General features: G+C 43.4%; 1 protein-coding gene across 1 annotated transcript in view; it reads right to left on the bottom strand.

The window, feature by feature from the left end:
• MICU3 (mitochondrial calcium uptake family member 3) overlaps window positions 1–20,318 on the bottom strand; it is a 75,448-nt gene that overhangs the window by 23,390 nt on the left and 31,740 nt on the right. Inside the window, exons 2-4 of the mRNA XM_015418745.1 lie at window positions 3,701–3,854; window positions 2,044–2,075; window positions 835–913 (exon numbers count right to left, since the gene is read on the bottom strand). Coding sequence (XP_015274231.1) covers window positions 835–913; window positions 2,044–2,075; window positions 3,701–3,854 — 265 coding nt within the window. The remainder of the gene's footprint in view (window positions 1–834; window positions 914–2,043; window positions 2,076–3,700; window positions 3,855–20,318) is intronic.

Below are 20,318 nucleotides of genomic sequence, written 5' to 3'. Positions count from 1 at the left end.
GAGCAGGTGGGCGGGGCTGAGAGAACTCTTGAGGCAAACTGCTCTTTTTCAAGGACAGCTGGGCCAGAACTTGTGACTGACCCAAGGTCACATCAGCAGGTGCAAGTGGAGGAGTGGGGAATCAAACCCGGTTCTCCCAGATTAGAGTCCGCACACTTAACCACTACACCAAATGCCTACCAGTCTAGTTTTAAGACATGTTTCTCTGACAAATAAATAAAACAAATGCCTTTGGCCTGAGTTCAATATTTTATGATTAGTAATATTTGTAAATAAATGCCTTTAGCATATTTTTTTCATAAGGATGCTGTGTTACAAAGTAGTTCAGGGGTAGGTAAGAAACTTTAAATTTCATGCTATGGTCTTTAGAACTCAGTGCAGGTATAAGACTGAAAACTGAAGGCCTCTTGCAAACTTGTGGGCTCCTCTTTTCCTCACATTTCCCTCTCACTTAGCACAGCTATGGCGCAGCAGTACATTATGAACTGATGTTAATCATGGTATCTTAAACTAGAGTTTGCCCAACCATTTCTAATCATGGCTGTGAATTCTGATTTGAAAGTATCCATGGCTAGCATTAACATTAGGAAAGCTGTAATGATGCAACATGGTTGACTCCAGAAAGGGATTCATGTGTAAGACATCAGGGAGGAAGGTGCAAGCAGGCCATGGTTATGGTACATGGAATGTTGCTGCTGCACCACACCTATGATGATCAGAATGATGTTAAAGTTACCAGAAGAAAAAAGGATCCACCTAAAGTGGATAGTCCCATTTCCAGAGTCAAAAGGATTCATACCAAAGATACTACACAAAACAAATAGTACTCCATACCTTTCTCATGAAGATTCCGAAATAGCTTTGATGACCCTTTCCAAACAGGTGGGGTTTCTACAAGTATCTGATTCAATTCCTGAAAAACATTTATTTAAAAAAAGATAACACTAACTGTATAATAAAGACTCAGTCAGATTAAAGGTGGGGTGGAGATAAGGACGACTATGACAAAAATCAGATTAACCCCAGAAGTCAGATTAATCCTAATAGTACAAGACGGCTGAAATGTGCACTTCAAAAACCTGCAAACATTCTATCACTCCTGCTAATAGTAAATTTGACGATCGTATGTTTAGCAGTCGGGCACCATATCAGAAGTATCCACTGACAAAGTAGAGCAGGGGTTCCCAACCCATTTTGAGCCTGGGGATGCCTTTAGAACTCGGTCACAAGGTGGTGGGCACAACCACTAAATGGCTGCGATGGGCGGCAGAGCCAACCACTAAATGACAGGGAGTTATGTCACGAATAATGTAGACTTTGATAGGGTTCAATAACGACACAACACACAGAGCTCAGTACAAGCTCTCTGATCAAGCTCAGTTCATCTCTCTGTCCCAACTGTTCTGTTTGAACTGCCTGTCAGTAGCGTTTTATTCAGAGAGAAAAAACAAGCTCATCCATGGTACAGTGAAAGTGTTACATTTTGAAGCCTCTATGCTAGAAACACAGAATGTTCCTCTCACAGCTCAAATCATCCTTGAATGTTGCAAAGTCTGTGCTCTCAGTAATTCATTGTATTTAGCAGACTCATGCAGGCTCAAAAGACCTTTGTGCATTTTTGCCAAGCCAATCTCCCGGTGAGAACTTGAGAACTCGTCCTGGGTTTGCCTCATGGGATTTGTTCTTATATTCCCACAGAATAATTCTTCAACATTTCAGGCAGAGCTCTGTTTAACAGGATGCTCGTTTTAATGAACATATTGCTTAAAAATATGTTCTTTTATACAGTTTATCTCCAGTCACACAGTGCATATCCTTGTGCTCTGGTGCAGCTGCTGCCAAAGCAACATTTTAAAAAATCTGTATGGACGATCAGCTCTCCAATGGTTAATGAGAAACTCTGCTGGGTAAAAGCCCCATCCATTTCCTAAAAAAGCTTACTGGCATCAGGAAAGTTGTCAGTGGGCTGCACATTGGGGACAGCTGAGGCAGAGGTTGTTGCATACCTAATGCCCAACTGTACAACAGGGACCTGAAACTCACCTGTTTCGAAAGGTTCTGCAGTTGTTTTGTTCCTAAAATAAAGGCAAAACAACTAATTATTCAAAAATCTTCCAACAGTATGCTCTTATAGGCCAATTTCATGATCAACATCGCAATTTACCTTTTATCATCTCAATCCTCAAAATCAGCTAAAAACTTAGTTTTAAACAAATTTAACCTTCATTCATATGCACATGGTACTCAGTAGGACATACTTCCATGAATATTTAGTTCAGAATATTAGTCTGCTAGGTGTCATTTGAACTAACGATCCTATGGATGTCTATTTGAAATTAAGGCATAATTTAATTACAAACTACATGACAATATTCTCTTCACAGACAGGAACATGTCTATTTTTAGCTTCACTTCATATGACGGAAGCTAGAGAAAAGTCACTGCCAACTACTGTAGACTTTATTCATAGATTTCTAAGTTCAAAGTTTGTCCATGTGGATACATATCTGAGAACAATTTGGAATGCTCACAAAAATTCATGATGTGATTACAAAAAAAGCATCACTGATTATAACACAGCTCACTTAAAAGTACACTGTTGAAAAGTGAAGCTTTCAAATGTTAAAAGCTATGTTAAAATTCAGACAGTTGGACATAGACAGAAGAATGCAGAGTCTGGCATTACCCTATTGAAGGTAGGAAAACACACATTCCTATGCTATAGAAAAAGGGGCCGTTAACTGCCACAGTAAAGGAAATGACAAGCCTGCAATATGGCCTTGCAATCACCCAGCAATACAGTTATTACAGCTTGACGCTGTTACCAATATTTACATGGGTACTTCTACTTTTAGGGAATGTATTTCCCAAAAACCGAGGACCCTGATTCAGATCAGGACCTGGCACCGGGGGAGGGGCCTTAATCTTCCTTTTGGGGGGGGGGCTGCACATGCACTGATGGACATGTGTAGAGCCCCAGTGGGGCAAATAGCAGCCCCTGAATCCATTTTGGGTCCAGAAAATGGTGTGGGGAGGCCCTTCCACCTGAGCTGTGTCTCTGATCCCTCACATCTGATGTGCGACTCTCTGAGTCAAAGTCAGGTCAGGGGAACACAGACACTGCATGTTAAGGATTGTAATGTGTAGTTTGGACCCAAGAGGGAATGACATGATGGCAAACCAAAATCACTTGTGCCCTTATACTGTTGCACCCTTTTCTATTAATTTGACAATGATGTACAAGCATGACAAACTAATCCAATTCCCAATGTTATAGTTTGGTGCCATTATGAAATACATAGACCTTCACAATACCAAAACAATTATGCTAGTATAATAGATAAAGCGATGAAAACATATCTAAAACTGCAGCTATTGGAAATGGCAGCAGTTTTATGCACTAGAATAATAGTTTATTTAACACAAGATTCTGAAGGATTTTGCAGGGCTAATCTAAGTATGCCTCACAGGACCCATGAAACAAATATTATCTCTGTTTTACATAATCCTCCTGGATTAATCAGGGTTTACTAGCTTACACTTTAAGGACTCCTGTACTAATTGTAGAAATGTATGACAGCTTAACTGAGCCCATATAAAGAGGCAGGTTGTAAATTAAATAAAGTGAATGTGCGGCATTTAATGAACATACATAACAGCAGCCACATTGGTGTGCAAGGGGGTGGAGAACTAAACTTACGTCTGGGTTCCTCATTTGTTACAGCCTGAATGAAATCATATGGTGTCATGAACAGCTGCCCTTCAAATTCTAAGCTGGCAAACATACGAAATCTCTGTTCCCGGGATGTTGCATAAAGACCTAAATCTTCATAATCTGGTCTGGTTTCTGTGCCCTGTTAAAAGACAAAAAATAAAAATAATAGAAACTGTTGATTTATAATTATTGTTGTTCTTTTACCTCTTCCCCACAACCTTCTCCTATCTCATACTCAAAACTTGCTCACCTTCTCTTCACCTTCAGTGCCCCATCCTACTCCTCTAATCATAGAAATCATAGAACTCTAATCTTCTTCCTTCTCTCCCTCTCACATTATGTTTCGTCTACTTAGCATTAAGAAACACATGCCAGTTATCTATATGTATTGTTTTACAGTACACGCAGTCTTTGTGACAAAAGATATTAGATGTCACCTATCATTAAGGGTGTGTAGTGTAGCTACATTTTTAAAGACCAATCAGTATGTCCCTGTCTTGCTGGCCATAAAAGAACTAAAAAGGAAGTAGCCTCCTCTGACTATGGAGCAGCATATGAAATAGGAAAGAACTTGCTCCCACCAAGTATCAGAATTAGGGCTGCTATGAATGCATGCTGCCTGGGAACAAAAATGGCAAAAGTGTGCCCAAGTCATACACATTCAAACTTTTTTGTGTGTGAAACAGAATGGAAATCACACCCGACAGACCATGCAATGAGATCCAGGAAAGGACAAAGGCATTGGTGAGGTAATGGGTAAGAGTCAATAAGTGTTCAATTTCTATTCTTACTTTTGGAGATTATCTGATCCAAATCTCTTAGTAATTAGCGGCAAACCTCAAAAACTTTCATGAAAGCATATCCCTATCAAAAGATTTTAAGACTTTTGTTTCCTAATCTTCCTGGCAATCTTACAGTGATCTTGTATCATGCTATAGCTCAGCACCTTTACAAAGCTGGACATAGCCATTTCTCTCAAGCACACTGTCACGAATCTCCGATTAAAGCCATTATGTTGTTGTTATGAACAGCAGATCTTAGTTCACCTGTGTAAGTCTTTAGAGCTAGGTTGCTTAACAAGATTTTCTGAAAAGCAATGTAACATAGCTCAGCAACTACAGCAATTTCTTTCAGAATTAACCTGTCTTTAAAACAAGAAAGGCCAAAAATAAAAACGCTTTGAAACTAATGCATCCACATTAAAGAACTTTCCACCTATCTAATCATCATTATAAGGATAGGGTATTCAACCTAAATCAAGACACTTTTTACAGACCAGCCCCACTGAAATCAATGGGCGCTTCTTGAATAAATTGTTTCAAGACTGCACCGTTGAAAGCTCTTTGGTGTACACACACTAACATCAGCAACTGTATCTTCAGCTAATCTTCTCTCCCAGTGAAGCAGTAACTACTATTTAGATCTTTAGAAGTACAAAATTGTTAAAATACTAACACTATTGGTAATTATTTAACAGAACTTCACTGAAGCTGTTTTTCATATTTCGCCTTTTTTCAACAAAGAAAAACTTTTCAAATGCAATTAAATGTGGTCCAAGCTGCGGTGGCTCAAGATTCTGAACTGCAGGCTATGGAAGGTCGGTAGTTCAGCAGTTCGAGACCAGAGTGTGCCGCATGACGGAGTGAACTCCCATCTCTAGTTCCAGCTCCTGCCAACCTAGCCGTTCGAAAGCAAGAAACTGCAAATAGATAAATAGGTACCACTTCAGTGGGAAGGTAACAGCGTTCCGTGCGCCTTGGTGTTTAGTCATGCCGGCCACATGACCACGGAAATGTCTTCGGGCAGCGTTGGCTCTTCGGCTTTGAAACGGAGATGAGCACCGCAACCCTAGAGTCGGATTCGACTGGCTTTCGAGCAAGGGAACCTTTACCTTCAAGTGCTTCTAAGAAAAGGTTTGATGTAATAACATTGCTTTTCTATTATTTTTAAAGAAAAGAAACATCCTTCAACATTGTCTCTTAATTTCTTCTAGCTGGTGATCATCAAATCAATTCCCTAATAGTTCATTGCATGGAATCCATTCTACTAAATTACTTCAAATGAAATAAACGTTGTGGGAGGGTTGTTTTTTTTTTAAATAGAAATTGTCGTCTCTTAGGTACATGTTGATCATAGGTGATTAATACCTGCTGGAGGCACTACTAAGTGCAAGGAGAAATGTCTCAGGAAAAAGAATCCAAAGGCAGGGAATGGCTCCAGGGAACTCAGACTTAGTTTTCACATCTGTTGCTAACTCTTGTAGGATCTGTATGCTCATTTGCTGCTATCCACACATCTTCCCAACTGCATTAATCCAATCTTGGCTATACTTATTGCTCAGTTACTTATGCATCTTGATTCCAATTAGCCCTTCCTGGCAACTAAACCCCCCACCTATATGTAATGCTCGAGGAAGTCTTTTGAATGTATCTGAAGAAGTGTGCATACACACAAAAGCTTATACAAACTTTGTTCCCTTGCTTCAGACCAACACGGCTACCCACCTGAATCTGTCCAAATCAGCGGTACTCATTCTGTGGCTCAAGGAGAGCCACACTCGCGATTTTTGTTGTTGTTGTTCAGTCGCACAGTCAAGTCCGTCTCTTCGCGACCCCATCGCGACTCTTCGCAAAAGCCGAAAACCCATTCACGATTACCATCAGCCAAAAGAGCCACGTTTATTTCCATTCCTGATATGATGCCTGCATCTCAGGGAGGCTCACAGCTTATCCATTCCTCCAACAGCAGCTGTTTCAAGTTGGGAATCAAATCCCATTGGGAATGAGCTGTGCCCACTTTCCTGACAGATGTGGCAAGAACCACACTGGGGGATGGAGTTCAGAACAGCAACAGGTGGCATGTCAAAGAGCCACTGAGTGAGTATCACTGGTCCAAATAATACACTTTCTTTCGTTTACTATAGAATCGTTTTCTTCAATGTTTAGTTTTCCTTCCACTCAGGAGGCAAAAGTTAAAGATACATGTCCTGTGATAGCACAGTGTGTAGCAGTTTACAACAGGCTTCCCAAGTACTTACCGTGATTCGGCGGGGGACAGACATCTTCGCAGGATCATTCCCACGGGGACAATAGACGCGCCGCACCATGCCATCGCCAGGAAGTGACGCCGGGCAACGCTCTGGCAATGGGGCTGGAAACTCGATGGTACCATCGAGTTTTCAGCCCCATTGCCAGAGCGTCACTTGGCGTCACGTCCTGGCGACAGCATGGTGCGTTACAGGGAGGAATGTTCCAGATGGGGAGCATGTGTCCCCCGCCGGATCGCGGTAAGTACTTGGGAACCCTAGTTTGCAACTCCTTCTCAAGTAGGGGGGTATACCTGGCAATTTTTTTGATAGAAAATGAACACGATTGTGTGTTGCGTGTTAAGAGCCTTCAAGTCACTTCTGACTCATGGTAACCCTATAAGTTAATGACCTCCAAAACATCCTATCATGAACAGCCTTGCTCACATCAATCCATCTTATGCTGGGTTGTCTTCTTTTCCCGCTGCCTTCAACTTTTCCTAGCATTACTGTCTTTTCCAGTGACTCTTATCTTCTCATAATGTGACCAAAATACAATAGCCTCAATTTAGTCATTTTAGCTTCTAGGGAGAGTTCAGACTAGATTTGATCTAGAACCCACTTATTTGTGAAACTCTCCTCCAACACCATGTTTCAAAGTAATCAACTTTCTTGCTGTCAGATTTCTTCATTGTCCAACTTTCACACTCATAGTCTTACAATTTTGTATGCTGCCTAATTTATAAATGATGCATTTATGTTGTTTATTCTCTAAAGGAAGTTTAGGTATGACCGAAAAATAAGTATTGCATACACTTCATTCCCCCCCCTATTTTTTCAGAAAAAAGGGGGGTTCATGGGGCTTCAAAATTTCTGGAAATTTTTCAGTTTTTTGGTACTTCTAGAATACCTAAAGGCTGAGCTGACAGATTTAAAGGCAGATTTAATGCTTGTAAAATATATGCAATAGGGATTTCCTACTTAGATCTACTATATAGGTAGACTAAGTTGTTTCCTGATGCAGCAGACTTCGAATTCCCAAAGCTAAGAGGGTATGTTTCTAAGAACTGATATGGATAGTTCCTGGGGAAAGTGCATTAAAATAATTCACAAACATCTTTTGCAACAATGCAGAAGATTCTGGGATATACATTAAAGATTGCACAGAATTAGGTCTGCAATGGTTAATTAATTAGTCAATCAATAGATTAAAATCTTTTCACCAAAAAAAATGATACACACAAACAGGCAGCAGATTTTTTAAAAGGCTAATTATTTTATTTACTTACAAAAACTGTAAGTGGCAAGCAGCATTTTAGAAGATATACCATATACCATCTAAAAATGCTCTTCTGTATAACAACTTTTATTTTAGTGTATTTCTCACCAACCTTTCTCAAGGTGGATTACAGTAACCGTGTAAAACAATCAAATCACATTATAATCCTTCATCTGACATAACCAGAAACATCCCACATTTATAACCCCCCCCCCTAAATAATTTTCTTACACAAACATTGGAATAAAACAATGTGGGAGTCTTGTCAGCAACATCAAGTAAGCCATTTCACCAAGTAGGGGCTACTACAAAGAATGCTTGAGTATGGGCAGGTATCAATTTTTAATCTGCTTACACAATGGTTCCCTCAGAAAGTCTTGCTCAGAGGAATGAAGCAGGTACAAATGAAACATCAGGAGAGGTAGTACTGCAGACCTGTAAAGTCTCAGGCCATGAAGGGCTTTACAGGAAAAAATCTGCACCTTGAATTGAGCCCTGAAACTAATCAGCAATGAATGGAATGACTGTAAGATCAGTGGAGTGTGTTCATTTTGCCTCGCTCTCAACACGAAACATTACGCACCAATTGAGATTTCTGAGTTGTCTTCAAGGGCAGGCCCATATGACAACAGTCTATCCTCAAGGTGACTCTGGCATGATCCACATGGCCAGATCAGCTAGGTAGTGAGCCAAACTCCATGCTCAATGGAAAAAGCATTTCTCATAGCTGAATTCTTGTCTTGCAATAACGCTTAGTCAGCAGTTAGGAAGGACCTGCTCACCTTTAATCACGTGACCACAGCTGCCAGGCTATACATTCTGGCTTTGACTACGGGGTCCTGAAGTGGACTACAAACTCCCCAGAAGCAGGGATCTGCACAGTAGCTGGAAGATGGGTCTGCTTTTCGAAGCAACACAGAGGCTGAGGTCACAATCTGAGTTCAGCTGGTTTCAGTTTCAGAGGGATAACAGAAATACACTGGCCATGTGAACTGGTTGCCCAGTACTTAAATATCCTGGAGAGCAAGATGATCTTCATCCAGCCAGGACCTAACAAAATCCCAAATGTGCAAAGCACTGTATGTGCTCAGGCAGCGATCTGGCTCAGTAGCTGGAACACGAGCCACTGGCTTAGCGCTTCATCAATACTGAGCTGCCGTCTCATGGGCCCGCCATCTCTTCAGCTCTCACTGGATGGGGGATGCAGAGAGAACCTGGACAACTGGGAGTCTGGGAACTCACTCTAAATGGCATGGGGCTGGTTTTCCCAGGGTCTTCAGCACTGGCAGCATTGTCCAGAGCTGACCCTTCAAGGGCACATCCTTCAACTGAGGCCCTGGAGCCAGGAGCTACGGGTTGGGTCTGGTGATGTCAGGCATTTCCTGGGCCTCCAGATCTTCCCCTAAAGTGGCCCCTAGGTCATCCTGGTCATCCTCGGCTGTGGAGTCTGGACCTGGGTTCAGGACAGGTTATGCCGTTATTAATATTTGAATGTATTGGCCCTAGGGACGCCAAACTAACATCTACCAGAACTAGGGCGTTCTCTTTGGCAGCACCAACATTATGGAATCAGCTCCCTCAGGAGATCCGCGCTCTCCGGGATCTCCGCCAGTTCCGGAGAGCAGTGAAGACGGAGTTATTCCGCCAAGCATTCAACAACTTAGATTGAGTATGTCAGCATCTATAGTCGCCGTCTTGTGTATTTTATAATGTGTATGTTATAATGTGGGTAAATTGTGATTTTAATGTATTGTATATTGTTTTAGAGGCATTGTTTTATTATTTTTATTGTTGTAAGATGCCCTGAGCCGCTTCGGCGGGAGGGCGGGATAAAAATCAAATAAATAAATAAATAAATAAATATTGCACATTGTATAAAAATTTAAGAACACAAGAGAAGACAATATTGGATCGGGCCAACGGCCCATCCACTCCAACACTCTGTACCACAGTGGCCAAAAATACCAGGTGCCATCAGGAGGTCCATCAGTGGGGCCAGGACACTGTTGCCCCGCCCCAAGCACCAAAAATACAGAGCATCACTTGCCCCAGACCGAGAGTTCCTATCTATACCTTTTGGCTAATAGCCACTGATGGACCTCTGCTCCGTATGTTTATTCAATTGATATCCACTTTGATCAATCAAGTAAGATTTTTCACAAATCGTTAATATGTCTGTTACTAAACAAATTAAGCAGATTAAACAAATCTAAATTCTGTCCTCATAAAATATGATAGTGTTAAAAAATCTTTCCTGTTCATTTTTCCAAAGTATCATTTAAAACAGCAGATGTGCCTCGTTTTCAGTTAAATTCAGGTAAAGCATGACATCATTTAATTCCTAGATTTTTTTTTTAAGAAAGAAGAAACAAATGATTCATTGCCAAGAGTTGGTCTCATGTTTCCTTAAGGCCAGCAATTCTAAAGCTTCCACTCCAAAGTAAAAAGAAAAAGGGGGGGGAGTGATTTTCCCATGGAGAAAAGGCTGAACACCAGATAAAAGACCTACTGCGTGCAAACTGATGCCAAGATGCCCCAAAGATGTAACTCCACAATTATATTCATTATTAATTGTCAAACAATAGTCAAACAGCACTCTTTTAACTCCCATCTACAAACACTACCATATGATTATATCAAAAGTTTTACATTACTTCTATACTGGATCAATAATTCAACTGTGAATCATTGTGAACCATGAAAAACTCAACACATTATGACCAAAGGAGGTACTAGCTGCAACTACAGTTTGACACTCAATTTCAGACAAAAATGTTACTGCACAGATTATTATTATTATTTATTATTACATGGGATTTTTACCCCTCCCACCCCCGAAGGGCTCTGGGTGGCTTACAGAGTATCGTGTGTGCACACACTTTCTAGAATCCTATAGTTAGCTGGCTTCCACAGCGGCCCCTGCTGGCTCGTCGGACTTGCTGCACGCAGGCGATGGGGATTACGTCCTTCCGGCTCCAATCTCTCCAATGACGCCGCGCCGCTGCTGACCTCCGACCAGTCGTTGTTCCGGGGGGCCATCCCTTCGCCGCTGCTTCTGCTGCTGTTTCGCTGCCATTGTTATTACCGGTGCAGCTATTTTCTCTCTGGAGCCACAGTTCTTCCGCTTCTTCTAGGGGAGGGTACCCCCTGACCGACTAAGGCCAGGTACCCATTTATCTACTTGCCATATAGGGCTTTTGAACAGCTGAGTTGGCTGAAGCTGGGACTAAGGTCGGGAGCTCACCCCGACCGCGGTGGGATTCGAACTGCCAGACAGCAGTTCGAGATAGGTACACTTTGCAGGTGTTAATCACCTGTGCCACCGCTCCAACATGCAGGACACACAGAAGTATAATCCAAAAGGAAAGAGTCAGCTGAATTTTACACCTCAACCAAAAATTTAAATACGAACTATACAACACATTGAATAAGAAGTCCATGGGAAGTTAAGAAAAAGATACAACATATTCTGCCTTCATGCCAGATTCAGATCACTTTTATCTAAGAAGTCTTGTACGAGATTTTTATTTTAAATAAGCAATTTTCACATTCCTTGATGCCAAGTAAGTTTGTTTGAAATTAATGTGACTTTGTACAAGTGAAGGAAAAGAAAACAATTTTAAAACTTGTGTTTTACTTGGCCCCAGGCTAATATAATATGCTCCCAAGTAGATAAAAGTGGTATAATTTTGTTTGCTTGCTGGGTGGCCAAGAGGTTAAACATCAAATTCTTAGTGTGGGAAAATCCCAAAGCAGATAAAATTGTTTTTGGTACTTAAAAACTGGAGTCTATAGAGAGTAGTACCAAGCAGCCTTGCTATTTGATCCTCCTTAGTGCTTAAGATTTTACATAAATATTCTGAAACACAGCAAGTAGAAATAAATAAAAACTTCAAACTTGCTGCTGTGATTTGAAAAAAAAAGGAACTTCAGTCAAATATTAGAGTACTAATATTTATTTATTTATTATTTTCAATTTGTATCCCGCCTTGCCGGTGCAGACTGGCTCAAGGCGGCTTACAGAGGTTAAAATACAATAAAATACGATAAAAATTTGATTACAATAAGAACAGTTAGATAAAGTGCTAGTGTTAAACCGATGGCGGGACTTTCTGTAAATGGTCCGATGGAGAGGCCATATCCGGCGTTGTTATATAGGGTTGTGGTGTGTTCAGTTTGCAGTGGTCAGTGGCGGCTCCTAATCAAAGGCCTGGTGGAAGAGCTCCATTTTGCAAGGCCCTGCGGAACTGTAAAAGGTCTCGCAGGGCCCTGATGTCCTCCGAGAGCTCATTCCACCAGTGTGGAGCTGCCACTGAGAAAGCCCTGGCCCTCGTAATGACCAGTCTGACGTCTTTCGGGCCAGGGACAGTCAGGCGGTTTTGAGTCCCTGACCTCAGTGCTCTCTGGGGCACATATGGGGAAAGGCGGTCCCTCGGGTAGACAAGCCCCTGACCATATAGGGCTTTAAAGGTCAAAACCAGCACCTTGAAACAAATCTGGTAAGCTATTGGCAGCCAGCGCAATGCCTTCAGTGCAGGCTGGATGTGATCTCATATGGAGAGACCCATCAACAGCCTGGCTGCCGCATTTTACACCAGCTGCAGCTTCCAGATTTGGAACAAGGGCAGCCCCATGTAGAGAGTGTTGCAGTAGTCTAACCTCAAGGTGAACATAGCATGGATCAATGTTGCCAGGTCATTGCGTTCGAGGAAGGGAACCAACTGCCTAATCAACTGCAGGTGGTAAAAGGCTGACTTGGCAGTGGCTGCTACCTGGGCCTCCATTGTTAAGGCGGCATCCAGGAGCACTATCAAACTCCTGACCCTTGGCACTGGCACCAATGGCACCCCATCAAAGGTTGGTAGTGGGATCCCTACCCCCGGGCCACTCTGACTCAGGCACAGGACCTCCGTCTTCATTGGATTCAATTTCAATCGGCTCAGCCTAAGCCAGACCACCACGTCCTGAAGTGCCCACTCCAGGTCATTTGGGGTAGAGTTGGACTGACCGCCCAGCAACAGATATAGCTGGGTGTCGTCTGCGTATTGGTGACACCCAAGCCTGTGCCTCCGGGCAATCTGGGCAAGGGGGCACATGTAGATGTTAAATAACACTGGGGATAACACCGCCCCTTGAGGAACCCCGCAGACCAGCGGGTACCTCTGGGACATCCGTTCCCTTACCGCCACCCTCTGTCCCCGACCTTGGAGAAAGGAGACAAGCCATTGTAGGGCAAGCCCCTGAATCCCAGTGTCAGCGAGACGATGGATCAGCAACTGGTGGTCGACCGTGTCGAACGCTGCCGACAGGTCCAACAACAACAGTGCAGCTGTGCCATCTCGATCCAGATGCCTCTGGAGGTCGTCTGTGAGGGTGACCAGTACTGTCTCCATCCCATGGCCTGGCCGGAAGCCAGACAGGAATGGGTCTAGCATGGAAGTGTCATCCATAAAGCTCTGCAACTGAATCGCCGCCGCTCTCTCCAGTAATTTGCCCAAATAGGGCAAATTGGAAACTGGAATCTATCTCCAAAACTGACAGTCAGATTAAATTCTGCTATGTTTTCTACATATTTACATGTTCCACATTCACCATCAAGCTTGTATTTTGGTCATGTTTATGATCCAAAAGAATTATGTATTACCTGTAAGGTCATAGAACAAAGCCTGAGTCCAGTGGCACCTTTAAGGACAATAAAGTTTTATTTAAGGTGTAAGCTTTCATGTGCAAGCATACTTCCTCAGACAAATTGAAACAAAAAAACCCATACAAAATTGAAACAAAAGGTGTCATTGGACTCAAACTTTGTTCTGTTGCTTCAGATCAACACAACTACCCACCTGAATATGTAATGTCACAGTTCTTATTCTGTTCATCTGAAACTAATTCATGTATTGGGCTAGTGCAAATATGTTACAATTAATCAGATGTCCCACACTGTAGCTATTAGGTAAAGGTAAAGGTTCCCTTGCTCGAAAGCCAGTCGAGTCCGACTCTAGGGTTGCGGTGCCCATCTCTGTTTCAAAGCCGAAGAGCCAGCGCTGTCCGAAGACGTTTCCATGATCATGTGGCCGGCATGGCTACACCAAGGCGCACGGAACGCTGTTACCTTCCCACTGAAGTGGTACCTATTTATCTACTTGCAATTTCTTGCTTTCAAACTGCTAGGTTGGCAGGAGCTGGAACTAGAGACGGGAGCTCACTCCGTCATGCGGCAACTCGGGTCTCAAACTGCTGAACTACTGACCTTCCACAGCCTGCAGTTCAGCGTCTTAACCACGTGAGCCACCACAGCTCCACTGTAGCTATTACACATCACATAATATGTCTTGACAACCTATTCACATAAAGATCTACAAATTCCAGGAAAAATAGATGGCCTGCAGCTCATTTTTTTCTGTAATATACAATATTAAATGATGCTGCTAGAAACCAAAGAGCATTTTAAGACACCAGGTACACTTTTGATCCTCTCTATATTCCTCTTCTCTCCTTCATGTACAAATATATTTCCTCTAAAATGTCAAGCAATTCTGCATCTTCACATTGTTTTTAGAGGAGTGTATTGTTTAATCCAATAAAGAAATTTCATTTTAATACCAGTAATTATACAAATGCCTTCCGGGACAAAAGTACTATTTCATAAACCTTGTACTATTCATTGATCAAGTTTACTTGAACACAACGTATTTGTTCACAAAACAACTTAAAAGTAGTGCTTAAAAATGACCAAAAGAGCCTGTGTTTGTTTCAGTGCCATCCTCCTAACATAAACCATGAGATACTGCACGGATTTACCTCTGAATCTGCCACTATTACCATGTCACTGACCAGCCATTACAGCTCTGATCTTTATTTTGCCCCAAGCCCCCAATGCTGTTAACATGCTGCCTCCATGCAAATACCCCCTCCAAAGCTATGCTTTATTACCTTTTTAGACCATGCACTTGGTAAAGGTTTCAGAGTTTCTATCAACATAAACAGCAAATGTATCTATTAAATTTTTAGATACCTTCCTCCAAAAAGATCAGTGTCAGGTAGCCCTGTCATGGGTCTGGAATGTGGAGGGGTGCCCTCCCGTTTTCTGTCTCAGCTCTCCCTGGCTTACCAACTGTATGTTATCTTATGCTTGACCTTGTAGATGTTCCAGCTGCAGTATTATTCGGCTGGGAAAGCTAACAGCTTTTGCTTTGCCTGCTTGCTTTGCCCGCGAAATGTATCCATTGGCTTCTGCTTACCAGAGGGAATGTTTGATTCTAGTATAAGTCAGAGGCCTTAGTATTGTCTGCCATTCCTGACACAAGCTGTACACATGTCTTCAGTTCTGGTTTTACCAATAAACAGTTCTCTTCTCATGAAGCCCTGTGTTGAGTAACCTGACTAAGGGCCCTGACACAGAGCAGTGTAAATAATTCTCCTCTTTTTCACTTTATTATCACAGCAACCCTGTGAGGTAGGTTAGGCTAAGAGTGACTAGCCTCAAGCCATGCAGTGAGCCACATGTGAGGATCTGAACCCAAGTGTTCTGAGTCCTGGTCCAAAAATCCAACTACTTATACCGTATAGGCTGATGCTTTCATCTAAGAACTCGCAGTAGCTTTAGACTGTGTGAAATCCAGCATGTTCTCTTGCTATTAGTACATTGGCTCCTGAGACTATTCACAGAATTCCTGACATCATCAGAATCCTACACTCTCACACTTCCCGGTGACTCTGTTCCCACAGCTTCAGTTAATTTTTCGCAGAATGTAGAAAACCCAGAATCCGAGTCTTACTTCTGCTCACGCTCTCTCTCTCTCTCTCTGTAAAGCGCTGTCAAGTCGAAGTCGACTTACGGCGACCCCATAGGGTTTTCAAGTCAAGTGACTAAGCAGAGGTGGTTTGCCAGTGCCTTCTTCTGCAGAGACTTCCTTAGTGGTCTCCCATTCAAGTACCAACCCTGCTTAGCTTCCGATATCTGACGGGATCAGGCTATACTATTCTGTTCCACACCCCATCTGCTGTTTCTACTTCCCACATATTATCATCCTTTCCCCCTTTTGAGACAGCATTTTATATTTCACTTGATAAAACATTTGCATCACAGGGGTGGGGACCCAAGCAGAACATATAGTGGCAGCATCACAGAGGCCTTCTTGCTGTAAACTCAATCCTGTACAGTCTCATGAGACACAGAAAAGTAGCTGTGTTAGTCTGTTGCAACAAATGTGTGCAACTGACAATGAACCTGCAAGCACTTCTGCAAATACAGTTTCACTACTGAAGACAGAGAGAAACGGAGAATAAAGATTCCTGCTCAGCCTTCCCACAGTGATCCTTATTCTGCCCATGAGAGGGGGAAAGTGAAGTTGTGCCTGGGCCTGGGGAAACATCAGAAGTGTCTTCTAAGGCTGCATTTTGGTCACTTGGGTACACTTTAACCTGAGCAGGGAGGGATAGCACTGAATAACAGGGCATATATCTCAGGGGAGGAGAAGGTGGGGTTTGCTTCCAACTCAACATTTCAATTTCACCAAAACTTCTTTGGAATCCTCATTTTCTATTCCAACAGAATCTCATAGTACTGATTCTGTTTTGAGATATGAAACCTGATAGCAAGGTAGTTCAGTTTTGGTATAACTTTAATTCATTCCCCCCCCCCCTGAATTTTGGTCTTCTTCATCTCAGTCTGGTCTTTGATTGACAATATGTCCACAGAGTTGGTAGAGCTGAAATCATCCCTACCATAAACCTGTATAAATGACACAATACCTGCCTTTCCTTTATTACTATTAGTCTGTCAACTGTAGAATACTGTTTAGTACTCTGCACAGGCTACTTCAAGAAAAACCAGCAAGCCACGGTAAAGATCTGCAAGACAGACCAAGATGGGTAGCCATGTTAGTCTGTCTGAGTCCAGTAGCACCTTAAAGACTAGCAAAACTTGTGGTAGGGTATGAGATTTTGTGAGTCACTGCTCACTTCTTTGGACAGCAAAGGTGATAAACAAGCAGGTATTGGAGCACATAAAACCAGACATATCCTTGGAAGGATCACAAAACTGCGACTGACTTATTTCGGCCATGTCATGCGGAAGAAATGACTAGAAAAAGCAATTGTGCTTGGATGGGTTAGCGCCAAAGAACATCGTGGCTAGAAATCACAGAAGTCGACACCAGCCTGAGCATGGAACAACTCAAAGAAACAGTACAAGATTGGAAAACATGGAGAGAGCTGGCCCATCGAATTGCCAAGAGTCGAACACAACTGAATGGCTAACAACAACAACATAAGCCTTTGCGAGTCACTGCTCATTTCTTCAGATACCTGAAAAAGCTCATACCTTACCACAAATTTTGTTAGTCTTTAAGGTGCTACTGGACTCTTACTCTTTTTTAAAGATCTGCAAGTTTATCCCAGGTAGTGGATTAATCTGGATCATGCAATGCTGGGATTTACAGCTGCCTAGACTGTTTGACATGCATTTCCCTATGCAAAATCCTGAGCACCGCTCTTTTGACAGGCAGTGTGTCCACTGTCACATACCTGTACTGTAAACACATTAATATTTCATAACACAGAAAATCAGGCCTCTTCCTAATGGCTACAGATATTCATTTTCATCTTTACTGTATGAACAAAAATGTGAACACGCTACTACCAGCTATTAAGATTGTAAAAATGACAACTGGATGACTTGCTCCATAATGGCTCCCAGTGAGGCAAGCTTCTTCCTCAACTGCTAAAGTGCCTTACAAAAATGTCTTTAAAATCTGGTGTCTCTCTTAATGTGAAAAAGACTCAGCACACTATTCCTCCTCAGGACCACTTCTACCATAATGAATTTTCCACACAGAGATCCTTCTGTTAGAATGAGAGTGACAACTGCACACAGTTAAACACATGCAGCTATCTTACCTATTTTGTTGTGTATACAGTGTAAACACACTTATTGTTCAGTCGCACAGTCGAGTCCGATTCTTTGCGACCCCATGGACCAGCTCCCGCCAGGCCCTCCTGTCTTCCGCCGTCCTCTGAAGTTTGCTCAATTTCATGTTCGTTGCATCTATGACACTGTCTAACCATCTCATCCTTTGCCGTTCCCGTCTTCTTTGACCTTCAATCTTTCCCAGCATCAGGGTCTTCTCCAGTGAGTGCTCCCTTCTCATTTGGTGGCCAAAGTATTTGAGCTTCAGTTTAATTATCTGGCCTTCCAGGGAACAGTCAGGGTTGATTTCTTTTAGGATTGACTGATTTTATCTTCTTGCAGTCCAATGGACTCTCAAGAAGAACAAATCAGCCAATCCTAAAAGAAATCAACCCTGACTGTTCCCTGGAAGGCCAGATAATTAAACTGAAGCTCAAATACTTTGGCCACCAAATGAGAAGGGAGCACTAGGGAGCTGTAACTATTCACAGCTTCCTAGCCTGGGTGCATTAAATGTGCTATTCAAGCATCCTAAGAAATATGCCGATATGCTTTGTATTTTCCTACACTGAAATAATCCCCAGTGGAAAAACCATAAGGCTCGAGGTGACCTATATAACAAACTATCGCAATCAAGTGCCTCACCAAGAACATAAAAAACAAGAAAGAGGGAGGGGAGGGAGACAGGCGGAGAAACGACTCTACAGGCCAGGCCGCTGCATCTAGGGACAGGAGTTCCTCTTCGCTCCCCTTCCCCAACAGCAGCTGTGACCTGAGATGCTGACTCAAGCAATATGCGGGCTGCTACAGGGCAGAGGAGGAAGGGATCGCACTGCAAAGAGAAGGAATACGCTTGGCTCGGCAATAATAACTGCTGTTTCTGCAAAAGGATGCTGGCCGCCTTCAATGGCAGCGGAGATGTAGCAATAACAGTCTCACGGCAGGCAGAAACCCAACCGGGAAACTTCACTTCGCGCTCAATTAAAGGTCGGATTCCCGCCGAGCATAGTTCCCTCTAAGCTGAGTTGGTGTGAGCCAGCTCACAGTTTTTTAGCCTCCGGCTCACACATTTTTCTCTCAGCTCAGGAAGGGATGGCTCCAGAGCAAACTGATTTATGCAGCAGCCAAATGGCTCGCTCACAACTTTTAATGCTAGCGGCTCACAAAGTAGAATTTTTGCTCACAGGACTCCACAGCTTAGAGGGAACATTGCTGCCGAGTAATCCGGTCTTTAAACAGCGGGGACCCTAAGACTGGGAACTGCAAGAGAGCCCCCTTCTCTTCTCTCTCTCTCCCCCCCCCACCTGTGCCTTTCAGGAGCATCCCCAGAGCCAGGCCAGGCAGCCCTCCTTCGGTCCCGCCCCCGGAGAGGGAGGCAGGGAGGGAGAGGCCGCGCCGGCTCGGCGACAGGGTAGCGGGAGCGCCGCAGCCGCCGCCGCCGCAGCGGCCGCCAAATCTCGCGAGAACGGAGGTGTCCAGCGCGAGAGGAGAGCCTCCCCCCCCCCCGCCCCGCTTTCCAAAATCCCGTTATTCCGCGCGCCTCTCCCCTCCCTGCGGCGCTGCTCTCGTCCCTCAGTCCAAGTTGGCCCTGCTGCATGCCTGTCATTCCCTAGTGCAGCGTTCAAGCACTATGCCTTGCATATTATTGTTTTTCTTATTGCCGGAAAAGATGGCATTTGTTTTTGGTACCTAAGCATATTTCCCTTCTGCACCTAAATTCTGCCTCACAAATCGCATGTGTTCCCTGTCCTTCCCAGGGTTTGGTCAGAGAAGCAGCTGGCTCACTGATAGAGCATCTTTTCATGTGGAAAGACTCCAGTTAAAACTTTATGCGACTGGAGACACCTTGATGCGACTGGAATCTGAACGGAGGAACTCAAAATGTAGGGTTTGCCTTGTTCATGCCCTTTCAGGTATTGCTACACGGTGTGACTATATATCTTCTATGTCTACATATATCTGTTCTCTCAAGAGCAGAGCTCTCTCAGACCCACCTACCTCACAGGCTGTCTGCTGTGGGGAGAGGAAGGAAAGGAGATTGTAAACCGCTCTGAGACTCCAAGTGAAGGGCGGGGCATAAATCCAACTCTCCTCCTCCTCCTGGGATTACAACTGATGTCCAGGAAACAGAGATCAGTTCACCTGCAGAAAATGGCCACTTCAGAATAGGGATGTGCATTCGGTTGGTCTGCCATACACCCGAAAATGCGCCTCTTTCGGGCTGCTGCGGGCCGATTCAGATTCTCTGATCAAAATCGGCTTGCTGTGCCACACAGAAACCCCAAAAGACCAACAGAGGGGGGGAGGCCAGTTTCAGCCAATTGCTACATGCATGTGCAGCCTGCAAGGTTGGTGGTGTTGCTTTGCTGGGGGGGGGGGGGGCGAGTCAATT

This window comes from Gekko japonicus, unplaced genomic scaffold (assembly GCF_001447785.1).
Source record: "Gekko japonicus isolate JY-2015 unplaced genomic scaffold, Gekko_japonicus_V1.1 scaffold854, whole genome shotgun sequence".
NCBI lineage: Eukaryota > Metazoa > Chordata > Lepidosauria > Squamata > Gekkonidae > Gekko > Gekko japonicus.
Note: the sequence above shows the minus strand (reverse complement) of the source record. Positions and strands in the feature narration are given on the sequence as shown.